Consider the following 15,795-nt stretch of genomic DNA (forward strand, 5'->3'; position numbering starts at 1 on the left):
TGCCGAACAGGTTTCCAACTCATGGAATAGGTGCAGAGAGAAAAGGAAGAGATTGGTAAGCGGAATGGCTGTTTCTGCAGCAGGCTACAACTCTCCTCATATTGTGGTTTGATGTTTCCTCATCTGGAGCTCCTCAGGTTAAGCAGACTGCATGGAGCAGTCCCTCAGGGGCACCTGGCAAACATCAGGCCTTTTCATGAGGCTGGCATGATTTCTCAAACTACAGTCTTCCTGGGCAAGTATCAGCTGGCTAGAGCTTGCAGACTGGTCTTGAGTGTTTTGAACAAAAACCCACAGGATCCTAGCGGAAAAGTCATGACTACACCAATTATGCCAAATGGGCAAGTCTACTGCACTGCCGTGGGACACATTCCCAGTTCCTTGGAAACAAGACAGTATCATGTAATTTATATGAAACTGGGCGAAGAACAAAAAGCTTGAACTAAAGAGCTGCTCCCTGGAAACTCCTGCTTGCATTTACCCTCTGAAAGCCAGCATCAGCATGGAAACTGAATCAATGCTGGGACCATCAGCACTGCTTCGAACAAAAGAGATGGAATCTTTCTGGAGTCAGATTAGCCCTCAAGCTGGGCAACACAAAGACTGTGTTTCAAATAGAAAAGGCCTGTCTGTAACATGAAGAACATAGTCTTGGATTTTGGATTTTACTGATCTAAAGTCTCCTATTTGAAATTAGCAGTAATCTTGTGGAAGGGCCACAGCCCAGGCAGGTAATGACATGGGAGAAAAGAATTGACCTTTTTCCTTCATTCAAAGGACTGCTAGGAAATTGCTTGCCCAAAAGTGATCTGCAACTGTTTAGTTCCAAACATCCTGATGTCAGGCAAAGGGACTTTGGAGTAAAGACGAATCAGAGGAAGAAGGAAGGCCTGAAGCTATGGAAATGGGCAAGGCAGAGGAAAGATAAAAAGACATATAGGTGGTTTGGGAAACAGGAGAATTACAAGGGAGAAACAAAGAATGGAAGTGAATTTGGGAAAGCTGAAGGCCTGGTAAAAATAAACTTCATGGCTGGAGCACAAAAGTGCTATGTAACCAGCTCACGGATGATTCAGCCTAGGAAAAGACCACTGATCTAGTGGAGTGTGGAAGGCAGGATGGCAGCCCAATAGGGACAGGCTGTGATTTCCTGGAGTGGGCAGATTTGACTGTGGTAGTTCTGGAGGTGCACTGCCTGGTCAGGACAATGCCCACTAATTACTGAAAGGGTACTGCCTCTGTCAGAGCAAACATCCGTTCATCTTCCAATGCCAGCTTTACCTAATGCTTTCTTCTCTGCTGTGCTGTGAGACTGGAGGGAAGGAGCAGCTCAAGTGTGTCCAAAAGGACATTTACATCACTTCTCCAGCAAGATTACAGACGGCATATCCAAATGCATCACTGGATGCACTGGCTGCCCTGCAGACGCCCTGGGGCGGACGGGGGTCTGGCATTCCTCACTGGAGAGGACAGGTGGGCAGGGCAGGGTGAAGGGAGGGGTTGTTAGCAGTAAAGTCTCACCTTCTGTGCCCCTGAGAAGGCGTGGTAGTAACATGAGACATAGGTCATTATGGCCTTCTCATCCGGCCTTAGCGTGCCTATAATATCTGTGCAGAGAAGGAAAAGAGGTTGAAAGGATAAAGTAAGAAGCAGCACATAGGATAAAACAAAACAATCATGGGTGGCGTGAGAGAGGGGGAGAAAACTTCCCATCATGCATTGCAGGACAGGCCAAACAGATTTCCATGCGGAGAGCTGGGAATTCGGACCAGAAGGTGGCTAGCAGTGTTGGCTTGTGGCTCAAAGCGGCACCCCTCCCTACCCCCCAATCCAGGGGGCTCCTGAGACGAGGATCTGGGCTCTGCACCTTCACAGCTGCAGTCTGGGGGCCCGGCCCAAGGATGCAAACAAGTTGTTTGGAGATCTGAACGCCCGCGCTCGAGGCCCTTCGTACGCCAAGGAGCTGGAGATCAGAGCCTTCCCACGCAGTGCACTTCCTACACAGGAGCTGCTCTGCTGCAACGTGCACTGCCTGTTCCTACGGCACTCAAGTACAGGAGGCTGCTTGGTTTTGGCAAGAGATGTGTACAAGGTTTCACCTACAAAATGTTTTCCCTAAGTGACTCCATTACCAACAGGAAAATGGCTAAGCCAGAAGTAGCGAGGACTCAACTGCCTGGTTTCCAACATGGATGAGAAAAGAGGGGGAAAAAAGGAAACAAATGAACAAAACCAGGCATCTCTGTCATGATGAGCAATGCTCTGTTTACAAAACCACCGTGGATGTACTTGTTAGACCTGCTTTATAAGCCCCAGGTGAACTGGGGCTGAATTTGTGGCACAATTTGAGAAAGCAGCAAGTTCAGACCTTAAAGCAAGGGTGCTGGAACCTGCAGCATACATAAGGCAAAGCTTTGGCCATTCATTAAACCCTTCATAAAACCTCAGTCAGCTTTGTTTCTCCATCTTTGGAAAAGACAAAAAAAAAAGTGAATAGGTATCTGTGTAATTTCCCATGGGGGGAGGCTGCAGTTTCCTGCTGGGCAGAGCATCTATGTGGTGATCTTTACTTTTTGTAAGACCAAGCATCCTAGCTCAGATTTACCAGGATCAAGAAGTCCAGGACAGCAGTTCATAAGGCAAATGGAGAAGGCAGAGCTCCCCACTCCCTTAAATTTGCATGTGTGCCAAAGTGTGGCATACCTAAGTGCCACTGGAAGTACTGCTGACTAGAGGGAAATGGGATTCCTGGCTTCCTTGCCCCGTGTATTGTATTTGGGGCACCACTTTGAACCAACAGCCAACTCTACCACGAACATAATAATAAAGATGCCCGTAGCTAGAGAGGAGAGAGAGAAAGAAAAAAAGGTTTGGACATTAGCAACGGCAGCAGGTGTGCTCTGTGGAGGGAGCTTGGGATCCTGCGATACCTTCTGGGCTCCTGAGAAGGCGTGGTAGAAGCTAGAAACATAGGTCATGATGGCCTTCTCGTCAGGACGGGCAGTTCCAACAATGTCTGTCAAAAAAAACCTCATGTTAAGAGCATAATCAACTGATGGGAGGAAAGCAGAGGAGGAGCAGAGCCACAAGTGTTCAGGAGGCCTGCTGCGGCGCAGGCGTGTCACAGCGATTTCACAGCGCTTCCCCAGGAGATGTGTGTGTCTCAGAACCCAGGATCACCCTTCTGGTTCCCCTCCCTCATCACACAATTTCCTCCAGAGTCTGGCCAGGCTAAGGCAGCCATACATCAGCATGTTTTGTGTCACAGCACTTCCCTGTCCTGAGAACATTACTGTGATTGGTGGATTGAATCAACCCAAACAGGCATCAGGTTGACATGACTTTTATAGACATATTACATTGCAATTCCTCCGTGCAGTTCTCTTCTTCTGGAAAGATACTTTCTCCCTTCTTTTCCATGTCTCCCTCCTCCATTTCAACACAATGATGGCTTGAATTTCAAAAGGCCCTTTCATTAGTTTCAGTGGAAACTCAACACCTCCAGAGATCAGAATTAATGGTGTGGAGGAATGCACATTAGCTTGACTCCACGAGGGAGGAGAGAGATCAGTAAGGAGCAATGAGAACTCCTGCCAGGGGCCCTCTTCATCACTGCTACTTTTGCTAAGATCTGAAGCTAGATCCGCTTATTTTGGAGGTATCTGTATTTCCTACAGAATGGCAGGAAACGTCTGAATTTACTGGAAATCTCATGGTTTTTTTTAACCTCAGCATAATGAATGCAGGGAAAGCAAAACTCATCTCTGGGGACGGGAAATACCTCCTAGGAATATGAACATCCTAGTTACTAAAATACAGGTTCACTGGGTTTGGCTGTCCTATTCCCACCTTTCCTCTTTGCTCCTCTCACTGCTTGATTTAACAAAAACATTTAACTGCTTCCCCTGTCCAACTCTAGGCTGAAATACAGCTTCTACCATTGAAGCCTGCTGGCTTTAGGCAAACAGCCAACAACCAGAGAACTATTTCAGGCTGTTGTTTGCACTCCAGAGTTACAGTCTTCAAAATCTGTTGCCAAGCTGGTCCTGACAAGACTCTGAAAAGTAATCCTGGCTGTCCCAGGGGCCTCAGGGATGCAGTTGTAATCAGCACCAAAAGCATCTCTGAACAACACGGAATTCTGTCTTGGTCTCCAGACCCAGTCAGTGAAGAATCTTCATGCCAAACACTTCTGAGTAGTCAAGAAAAAGTAGTCTATAATAATGATAATAATATCATGCCCTCAGAAGGAAAAATACCAGCATGTCAGAAAGACCACAGAAAAAAAAAACCCTGGAGCAAAAGGAACACAGGCCTACATCATCCACTAACTCAGTATTTGGCCTGATAATTAAAAGGGAACACTTCAGTCAGCAGATGACAGGTGTTAGTCATCTCTGCCTTGTGTGTCAACCCCAAGCTAAGACCTCCACGCTAGACTTGAAAGACTGAAGGACAGAGGAGGAAGAGGGAAGCAGAATATGTGACTCATTATTCCATTTTAACTTTTTCCCTATACATTTACTACACAGTCACGCAGGGAACATTCCGAGGTTACTGGAATCTTGTACAAAAGGACTCCACCTAGAAGAAGTGGAAAATTTCTTGAGAAAAAACAAGTTAAAAGCTGTTGGAGTGTACTTTACCTTCTGCATCCAGCATCTTCGGAATATCCAGATATTTCTCAGCCACATCAAAAGCTGTGTTTAGATTAGTGAGAGGATCATCCTGGAAAAGACACAGAGGAAGAGCGTCAGCAGCAACTTTTAACAAGGTACACAGCATTTCTCTAAGAAAGAGCTTTGGTTCAGGTAACTGTGCTTGCCAGACAAAAATTGTGTGTGAAGCCTCATGCAACAGGATGAAACAATTGGCTTCCCTTTGAAAGAAGAGCCTGGGGACTCTTGGTATGATAATCAACATACAGTCTATGCACTTGCAAAAAAAAAAAAAGGAATAATGCATTTTGTCTTGAACCTAGTTATAAGTAACGTTAGCTTCACATCATACTGATAGTAAATGATGAGACCACATCTCACATTTACATCTCATGCTTATATTGGGTTTGCAAGTTCCATTTTAAAGAACTGCAGAGCTGTGTATCTGTTAAAACATCTAAGCAATACTAAAATAGTAACAACATCTGCAACGGGTGCTGTCCTTAGCTAGTGTACAGTTTGTTGAACACTAGTTGAGTGGGAGGAAGAGAAATGTTCCAACAAATCGTTACAGAATAAATACATATAAAAGTACCCATTTTGCCTTGAGTATGGCTTTTCCTTCTGCATGTCTTGTAATTTCCCTAGTACATTTCTATTTCTCTCTATATAAACCTTCTGCAGATTTTAAAGTGCAGAAACATGAAAAACAAATGTAATTGAAAATGAAAGACTCTGAAAACTGTGTCCAGCATTCAAACATAATAATCAGCAACAAGACACTTGACAACCTGTGTAAGATTCTCATAGCAACTTGTTCCTATATTGTATGTATAACCATGACACTTCACTATTCTGAAGGATCAATCCACTTCATAGGTGACAAATGACATTTGCTTTATCAGTTTCTACTGTTGAGACATGTGGCTTCTACTGGATGAAAGGTTGTGCATAAACTGCTAGTGTTCAGCCATCTTGTTTGGTGTCTTTTGGGAGGGAGGAAAGATGGGGTGCTACTCTCCATATTGTCATTTGTGCTGTTCCCACTGAGACCCACATAAAAAACCAGGAAAAAGGCAGTAAAATTATTTCACCTTCTTTCTAGAGCAGCATCCATGTTCTGTTTATTTTCTATCTGAATCATGTGCCTTTGCTTATTGCACTGACTTGGAAGATTAAGCTGTGCCTCAACTCTAATCAACAGGCAGCTTCCTTTGAACACACCCAGCAGGAAAGATGAAGCTAGGCAGGCTTGGGCAGACAGAGTAAGGGCATGAATAAAACTTCCTTTATGGCACTGGTCATTATGTAGCCCTCAGATTACAGCCTCCATGAACTAGGAAACTGAGCTGCTCTGAAAAGCAGTTTCCTGCAGCATTTCCCTAGGAATTAAGCACGTATTAGGCTGGCATCCAATATCAGCAACATATTCCTTTGGATGAATGTCTCTCTCAGGCAATGTTTCACCTATCAAAGTAAATCACACAGAAAGGCCACTAAAACAGACAGTGATCTGCATTAAATCCACTGGAACAAGTCAATATTAAGCAAGGTAATGTTGCACAGGCACTCTGTGATGAAGCCAGCAGCTGCCACAGTATGACATAGTGTCAAATCCCTACACTCCTATAGAATGGTGACTACATCAGATATATCTACATCCATCTCTTCAGAGCTGAGCAGTGTATTTTTACTATTCTCCAGCTACAAGGAACCATCCTATGCTATGGAATTAGAGGAACCATTCAATTCCAACCTACTTGTCCTTTGTGCTTGGTGTGGAGAAGCCTCTGTGAACCCACAGCATAAGCAAAAGCCTTATCTGAGGAGGTGAGACTAGGTGGTATATAACCTACTTTGTTCACTGAGTGTAGACACCGCCCTAGCTTCATTTAGAGAGAAAAAAAATAACAGATTTTCTTTCACTCAAGTGCAGGAGCATGCAGAAATGCCAAGTGGCAGCTCCCCTGCCAGTCTTCCCCTAGTACATGTGCCTTTTTTTTATTTCTGTAGAAATGTCATCACTGTGTAGCAAATTTGACCCCATGCTAACCGTGACCATCAGGGTTATTAACCATCAGAGTGTTTAGTATTAACACAAACCCCTCCTTAGCACAGACCCATCTGAACAAGCTGCATGAAGATCTGCCAGCCTCTCCTGGAGGAAAAGGAGGAGCAAATCTGTCCCTGCAGATAGCTTTCCTATCAGTTTGCAAGTAACAACACCAGGAGTACTCTTGCCAAAGGTTAAAAAGAAATTTTTGGCTGAAAGCTGGGAGAGGTTTCCTGATGGGAAAACTTACTGAGCTTGGGCAGTCCCAAAGGAAGGGCTGGAATTTTTAACGTGTGAGAAACTGGAGACTCACCTAGATAAAGCCAGCAGATTTCAACTTCAAATGCAGAAAGATGTGTGATCACAATATCTCTTAGGGAATGAAACTAAAGATAGCACTACTGAAAGCAAGCTACTTAAGTCCAAGACTAGCTTGGAGACGAGCAGAGAGCTACACTCGAGCAAGACTCTGCTCCCAGCAGGAAAACCTTCACCCCTCAAGAGCAGTGGAGCAGCTCATCCCAACAATGATACTTCTTCCTGCATGAGTTAGGGTTCCCTGGGGCTCTTCCAAGACTAGGGTCTCAAGCCCTATGAAATTCCTCCCAATTCCACCACTTTCAGTTCCATCCTACTGTACACCAGCTAATCATTATTTCAAATCACCTGTTTCAGCTGATACCCTTGAAAAGGGGCAAGGTAATAAAGACTGGCCAGGCAGCTCCAAGCCTCACACTGAAGCACCACAGCTGCAGGCACACTTTAGGGACCCAAACACAGCAGATCAAACAAAAGACAAGCCACCTGTCCCCTGATTCCTTCCACAGCTGAAACACACACCCAGAAGAGCACTGACCCAGATGAGGCTGTGGAGATGTCTTGGTTGCAATTCCATTTACATGAACATAGCAATGGCAGAGGCATGAAAAGGAACAATAACTTGCCAGACTCTAGCTGAGTAAGCCACAAGGAAATCTATAGCTTCACCATGGAGAAGGTATTTTGTCTTAGTGGTGGCAGACAGCAAACCTGCCCTAGAATGAGCCAACCTGGCTCATTCTCTGCTTTTGCTGACTAAAGATTATCACAGCTCTTCATCTTTCAACCCTAATTCATGCAGGGACTCCTCTCTTCCTCCAGCTATTTCCAAGTCCTTGCAGCACACAAGGTTGCCAAGGCAATTATTGCAGTAACATAAAAAACATTATCTATTAACTAGCAATCAGGAAAGGAGATGGAGGGGAAGGAAAATTCAGAGAGAGCAAGCACTTATTGTATCTGCCAGAACTGAAGACACTAAGAAAGAAATCCAAAATTCATGTTTTCAGAAATATCTGCATATAACACAGCAGCACACAGACCACAGTTCTATACATACTGTGGTATATGAGGGGGTGTCAGAGCCAGCAGTCAATCACTGTCAACACTGACAGAAGTATCTTAGATGTAGCTCACAGCTGACCTACAGTGAAGGTAAAAGGAGGAAGGGAAACCCCATCCTCTGCATACCTCTCACTTGCAGACCACGAGCTGAATCCCAAGACCTTATCCACAGTGAGCTGAATAATAGCAGACAGATTTGCACTAAATAGAAACTATCTAACCAATTAGCTGGGATGTCAGGCTATCACCAACACCAAGCTGGATTTGTCCCTGGTGTTTTGAGGCCTGGACTGTACAAATAACTTCAGCTAGGCAGTGCCTGTATGCAGAAAAGAATTGTGCTTATTCCTAATATAGCTAGAATAGGAAAAATAGCCAGGAACAAACTCAATACAAAAGAGTGCTGACAAAAGAAGTTGCTAAATTTTGGGAAAACATGTGGCTATACACTGGCTGGCTACCTTTTGCAAGTACACACTGCCAATGCAGGCCTGTAGCCTAGACACAGCCCCAGTGACAGAGCAGAAAACACAAGCTGCAGAAGAATGCTGCCCAAACAAGAAGTACAGTGCAGAACTCTGGGCAGCTTGGACTGATTTCACCTCTTCATCTCATAGATTTCTGTGTATGTGTATACACAGAAACACACACAGCATTGCCAAAGGCACACACAACTGAGATGCCCCTAATTGCTCCCTAGAGCTGGAAGAGAACTTGAGGTGGATCTCTAACCTACTATCCACTGCAATGGCTGTCTCTCAGCAGCCTCCTCTGTGTTTATATATACCTCAATTGGTTTCAAATATCTAGCATAAATATTACACATATCTGATGTGTGCTTCCCTTCAGCACACATCAACTGCCATAGCTAAGGACTAGGCTCTTAAGTTCCTCCCAGCTATTTGCTCAAGATTTCAGCTGTTGTAGAGTTCTCCAACATACATTTAATCTCACCTCTTTAGAGTAACTGAGGCAGAACAACAATAAAAATGATACAGAGAGTGTGAGAAGACTTCAGAAGGTCGGAGGGAACCAGATGAAGGACGGGATCAAAAGCAAGCAGAGATCAAAAGATGCTGGTTCCATTTAACCTTACTCCAAAAGTAAAAATCCCCTCTCGTGTACATGGAATTTGGCTAGAACAATCACACTATTTTTCACCCTAAAAAGCCTGCAGTCAATATCAACAAATAACTCACTTTCCTTCACTCTGTTTTTGCTTGGCTTTGGCTTAGGGCTTTGCTGGTAACAGAGTACTCTGCAGCATTTACCTGCCTGGGTTTGTCAGGCACACATTGCTTAGCTGCATTATTTTCCCAACATTAGGCATGGAAATGTTACTCTAATAATTCCTTTTCTTCTTGCTGCTGTTTGTGTAAACAGGTACAGTCTTCCCCCCTGTGCTGACTCCAGACACTAAAACTGATCAGAAAAACGGATTGCTCTGGAAGACAGTAAAGATCTAAAAGGTTACTGAAAAGCAGATCAGGCATTGAACAATTTATGGACTCTGGGATGCTAATTTGATTAGGTCATTTACATTTTGCTCATTTGCATGGTGATCCAGGAGCCCAGGTTTGCTGGTGATGGGCTTCAATGTTTATTTCCCTAGCTAACACCAAGCACACATGCACTTAACGCACACAGTCCAGCAGGAGACCTGATGGACAAGCTTTTTGTGTTAGCCCCAGCAATGGCACACGAATTACGCTCTTGGTGACATTTCATTATGCTCTTGGTGATATGGGCACAGATGCAGTGAAAAAGTGGATCTCAGCAGACTGCAGGAATGCCAGTGGGACAAGAACCCAGTTTGATCTTCTATTGCACTGCTGGGTCAAGACACTGGGAGCAGAATAAACCACTAAGTGGTTATTGCAATCATCCATTCATCAATCTTGTCTCCAAACCACACAGGGAGAAAAATTCGGAGCAGCTTGGTTATCATGCTACCAGAATAAGTATTTAAGTAAAATTAAGTTTTCTGACAAATGCTTTTTTGGCACCTGATACCTACATGCCAGGAGAAGCCCAGAAGCACTGCAGATGACTCAGTGCTAAGCTGGAAGCATGTGACAAGCGTCCAGTGAGGGCACACAAACCCTTCAATGAGCATTTTGAACACCAGAAAACTGGTTTCTTTCCAGCTCTCCACAGAAATGTTAAGCCTGATTTGACTCACTAGTCTGTGACATTAGCACAGAACTATTCTCACATTTGGTGTTACTGAGTTTGCCAGCTTTTGCTCATCAGCTGGGACTGGGGCACGTGTGCCTCATACCAGGCTGTCTGAAAGCAGGGAATCAAGCAGGAAGCTCATTAAGTTCACGCTTCACCAAGAAGCCTGAATGTACTGATTCACCCCTCCTTCCTTCCCCCCCAGTCCTGCAACTGCCAGCTTGTGCTGAAGTTCTCCAATTATGTTTATCAAGCTAATTCTTTTCGTTCTTTACTTCTAAGGTGCCAAGCATCTGGTCTGATAGACAAATGGATTTGTACCTTTCGTAGCTTGCCGTAGTCGATGAGCTCTGGACGGTGTCTATGAATTAAAGCACAGAAACCAAGGCCATCCTTCCAACTATGAGAGAAACACAAGAAAAAACAATGAACATTGCTCAGCCATGGAGACACACAGTGGTGAGCATGAGGGAAGGCACCAAGGCAGTGAGACACCTAATTCTGGTTTAGTTTCCAACTAAGAGTGCTTCTGTAAGTGCTGGGAATGAGAGATATCTTGTACGTGCATGAAACTGCAATGAAGATTCCTTTCAACCCCTACAAAAATCCATTGTGATTACAACTTGCCCAGTGAGTTGGGACCTCATTTTTTGCAGTTCTCTGTGCTGAACCCTCTGTGCATGTCCTGTGCAGCACACGAGCTCGAGGTTGAAAAAGGGTGTAGACCCAAGCCACAAAGGACGAACAAGGACATTCCTTAGGGAAAAGGCAGATGTCCCCAGCCAGCTGCACTGATGGCAGTTAAGCTTAGAAGTGCTTTACTTTGTATGGCTCATACAAGGCTCCAAGATGTGCTGGAGAAAACACTATTATGTAGAATCTTCACTGGAACATCTGCAAGATTGGAAATATGAAAAGCAGAGCAAGAGAACCTCTTCTTCCTTCCCAGCTCTGCCATACTACAAAAGTTAGAAGGCAGTCCTTTTGTCATGGCTGCTAAAGCGTTCTGAGTTTTCACAGAGCAAAAGCTCTCTTGCTTAGCCCATGCCACAAATGCTGCTCTTGGAGGACTCAGTGCCCTGAAGAACTTTATGAAAGGAGAGACTGTAACCTGAATGAGGTACTTGGATCCTCTTAGAACCTCTGCCTCCAGTTTCCTAGGCATCTCTCTGGACCACACTGTTATTTGTGTAATGTGCACATGCATTGTCATGGGAAGTCTGCCAGGAATATTGTTGAACATATTGAGAGACATCAGAAAATAACACAGATTGTAAAACTAAGTTCTTGCCTGTAACTCACCTGATATGGAAGTTCTGGATGTTTACATTTTTGTAGGGGGCTGTCTTCCTCTGACACCATAACAAAAGTCCTTCTTTAGCAGATGTTTCTAGAGAAAGAAAGAAAAAAGGAAAGAAAACACATAAATTAACTAATTTTCTTAGAAAACAGGAGTCTCTGGAGCATATGCTAGAAAGCCATCACCAAATCGTCTTTGGTAGAGACTGCACTAAATTGTGCTTTATTAAATTTCACTTGTCAGAGAATTTCTTGTTTGGTAAAGTGTACTAGGATAGTTTTGTTACTATTATCTTCTTAATGAAATTCAGTAATAAGGAGATAGCTTTTTGGAACTAGAGAGTCTTGTAGGACTCTTAAGTGATAAGTTTATTTTCAGGCTCAGTCATCCTTTTGAGCTACCCTTGAAATCTCTTGTAGGAGAAGCATCTGAAAAACTCATCTCACTGTGCTTGAGCTTGGCCATGAAAGTTCATGAGATGACAGGGCAGCTTGGGAAGGGTAGCTCCCAAGGATCCTTCAGTGACTTACTTAAGAGGGCATTTTGGGCCATTTAGGTGGCAATGCCATTTAGTTACTCCAGTTTTCCACTACTGAACAGTGTCAGGAAAGAACTAAAATTTACCTTCAACTGAGATATCCTGAATGGCAAAACGAAGGATGATGGTCCAAATCATTCCAAGGGTCATTTTAACATTGCCATCCACGATTTCTGCGGAGGGGAAAAAAAAGGTAGAAAGAGAAGAAATAGACAAAGTTGCAACTGCAAATCCTTGTAAAAAAGGAGCATTGGGGAACATTCCCTTTTGCATATGGAAGGAATGGAATTCCTGCTAAAAACTGTTTTTCCCTGTCTTCCCAGATGTTCTGCTGATAGGTACAGTACCCCATAATCAGATTTTGCAGGACAATACTGAGAGCAAAACAGACACAGATGATCCTAAAGATTGGGAATAAACACTGATTTAGATCAGTGTAATTCCCCACACAGGCCTAAAAGCACCTTCCTCAGGTATAATTACTATTACTTAGAAGTCAGAGAAGTCAAACTGGGAAAAGGAAAAGCCTTACTTCTCTTATCTCATATCTACTCCAAGTCACCTATAGAACTGCCCCAGCATAAACACACCAGAAGAACCAGTGACAATTCCCAGAGCAGATGAGCTCTGACAGCTGGTTTTGTCCTGTGAAGATAAAACCAAGAAAACCATACACCATAAACATTTTGATTTCAAACAAGCCTAAATACATCAGACTTCCTGTACAGGACTTCCTTCAGTCATGTAATTGCCAAAGGACGATTTCTCAATGTCCACACATCCCGGTGGAAGAAGAACCAAGGACTCATGCTGACCAGTCAGCACAGAACATAACATAAACCATGACTGTGAGCAGACTGTGCTTTACTGCTCATTAGATTCCACAGCATAAATCAGCAAGGGTCAACAACTTGGAGGCTTTACAAGGCAACTGTGTGAGCTATAATCTGTTTAGGATGAAGGATCAAGGTCCTGAGAACAACAAGTGCTTGGGGCAATGCTGGCCCAGAAAGAAGCTTCCATCATGTATGGACTAGAGCCAAACAGTGAGCAGATGGGTCTCAAGTACTGATCCTCAACATCTACAAAAATTCCACAGATATATATATATATATACCCACACACAGTTACAGAATTTACAGCCTTCACATTTTTTGGATAGTGAAACCAGCTGAGCTGTTTTCTCCTACTCATTCTCTGACAGGTCCCTATATGGCAGGATCTTTCACAAATAAATGACAAATTACAAGAGTATTTTCAGTAAGAAAATGTTTGGAGGTAGAATAATTCAAGTCCTAAGAAGACTGTCAGGAACCATTTTTGTACTACTGTAGACTCCTCCATGCCACTTCTTTCATAAAGCTGCCCAGCAGGAACTGGGCTCTGGGACAAGCCCAACTTGTGGTATAGGCAATTGACGCCTGTCTGGATAACGCCACAAAATTAACTATATTTTAATCTTTCCTTTTAAGCTGTTAAAAAATTGCTTTTCTTCTTATGAAAAAAATTCAAAATGTGAACCTCATTGTATTCAAAACCAACATACCAGCAGTACACACCCCAAAAACAGATTTTCAGAAATTGTGTCCAAATTCCTGAAAGCTTGTGATTTAGAGATACATGTCATGCAACTTGCAGTGTAAATCAGAATAATAAGCTCTACTGTCCTTTGACATACATCTGAATTAGTGATTTACAGATGCAGAAGACAGAAAACAAGACATGCTACCTTGTTCTACTGCAGTAAAACTCTGTCTCTGCTCCTTTCTAAACTTCAGAGTACACTAAGATCTTTTATTGGGTCATCAGTTTGCCCAAAATTAAACCGCCAATAACTTTTCAGTTCAGTACAAAAAACATACAGTTATTTTGCTGGCATGAAAAATCTGTGTTTGCCTGTTGACGGTTTTCACCCAAATTAATTTTTTACAGACATTTTGAGGTCAGGGGGTTGTCTGCTAGGCTGATGCAAGAAAATGCCATATGATGGCAAGTGTATTCAGTTCTGTACTTTTTGTATTCTTCATCCCTCCAGTAAAGCACTGCAATCAAGGAGAATCCTCGCTATTCTTACAAATACCTGAGATACTGCAGCTAAAATATACAAGACAGTATCTGTATTTTCAGCTTGTTTTGTTAATGTGATTGATAATCACTGGGATCTTCAAAAATCAAAAAACCCAGTGCTTGTAAAACCCCCAACAGTTGGCAGGACCCTTCTAGGATATATTTAAGACCTGAAACTAAATGGAGCTCTTTAATGGGCTTGATTAAAATCTGATGACAATACTTTAATGCTGAAAATGCTTCATGAATAGTAATAAATCAATCAGTGAGCTGAAACAGGTAATTAATATTACTGCTCCATGGATTTAAATTGGAAATAAAGGTCCAGACACTTATATAAAACCGACAGTGTAAAGTTGCTAACATCGCGTAAGAACTCAGCACTACGTTCTGGTCACATTCTAAAATTCTGGTTTTATAAAGTCAGCTGGTGGAATTAACGTGGAAGCATCCCTTCTTTCCCAGTGCTCTTCACAGCAAAACCCATTTAAAAAGAAAGATGTGCTCCCTGTTCCCATATCTGATTATTCTTTAGCAGTGCACCCAAACAAAGCTGTTGTGGAGGAAATCCAGAATGTTTCTACCACTTCATCTCTACATGTCATTTTACTTTACACAGTGCCACCATGTACCAAGCAGATACTGATGTCAGTGAGATTAGCGAGTGATCCATCTCAGGATACACATTTAACAAGCTACACAATCCTCTATCTTTTTTGTTGTTGTTGCTCTTTGAAATAGACAAAATGGTTATTATTTATTAGAAGCAGGCAAGCATTTTTCATTTCTAGTGCTAAAACTCCTCTCCTGGAAACCTGGTTACAAAGTCAACCCGACTGATCAGAAGACTCTATGCTCTTTGGCCCTCACTCTCTTGGTCTTCCATCCCAGCACTCCCTACTGACAAACTCCTTTTCCTTCAGAATTCACCACCCTGCATCTGCTGCCAGTCTTTTTCTAGTATAGTAGGATAAGCCAAGAAACAAAAGCAAAAAACATGGCTGCAAAACAGGTTTGCATGGAGCTTTCTTGCTTCCTGGTGATGAAGAAAAAGAAACTCCACAAGGATTGTTAAAAAGTTGAGTACAACACTATAAAGCTAGAACAATCTAATGTCTAATTAAAGACAGTATGCTTGGTCCCTGCTGATATAAGGAAGACTCAGTAATGTGAGAGCAGTTCACGTATTAAAAGGCTTGTAATCAGACAGTATTTTCTAAAAGCCTGACTCTGCTTTCCAAGTGCTCTTTCTAGGCAGGGCCTCTGCAAGCACTGTGTGCACTTCAGCACCAGCAGCTGTTGCAGGAACAGCAGCACAAGCACATGTTATCAATGTGATTTACATTCAACTTGAGGGTTGATCAGTTGTTGGCTGAAGCTGGTGAAGCATCTGCATCCACTAGAGGGAAATTTTTTGCACCAGTGAATATGCTTTCACCCAGCTCCTATCACTGCACCAAGTACCAAGCAGGCAAGAACTACAGTACTGTTGGCCACAGAGATGTGCCTTTTGAAATGCCACCACCTCTTTTAAACGCATGAACTCATTTTGAAAAATGCAAAAATTATTAAGCTTCCTTTCCTGCCACGGATAGTTAGAAGCAGAATCAGCAACACA

At 43.1% G+C, this 15,795-nt stretch overlaps 1 protein-coding gene across 6 annotated transcripts in view; it reads right to left on the reverse strand.

Annotated features, from left to right (window-relative positions):
- ACTN1 (actinin alpha 1) overlaps positions 1-15,795 on the reverse strand; it is an 86,165-nt gene that overhangs the window by 21,209 nt on the left and 49,161 nt on the right. For 3 of the 6 annotated variants that reach the window (XM_064713561.1, XM_064713557.1, XM_064713559.1), the window contains exons 4-8: positions 12,197-12,283; positions 11,575-11,662; positions 10,594-10,672; positions 4,647-4,728; positions 1,522-1,607 (exon numbers count right to left, since the gene is read on the reverse strand). In XM_064713561.1, the coding sequence (XP_064569631.1) occupies positions 1,522-1,607; positions 4,647-4,728; positions 10,594-10,672; positions 11,575-11,662; positions 12,197-12,283 (422 nt within the window). Of the gene's footprint in view, positions 1-1,521; positions 1,608-2,930; positions 3,017-4,646; positions 4,729-10,593; positions 10,673-11,574; positions 11,663-12,196; positions 12,284-15,795 lie in introns of all 6 variants that reach the window. The other 3 variants (XM_064713560.1, XM_064713556.1, XM_064713558.1) reach the window with 1 other exon arrangement.

This window comes from Zonotrichia leucophrys, chromosome 5 (genome assembly GCF_028769735.1).
Source record: "Zonotrichia leucophrys gambelii isolate GWCS_2022_RI chromosome 5, RI_Zleu_2.0, whole genome shotgun sequence".
In the NCBI taxonomy this organism is placed as follows: Eukaryota; Metazoa; Chordata; class Aves; order Passeriformes; family Passerellidae; genus Zonotrichia; species Zonotrichia leucophrys.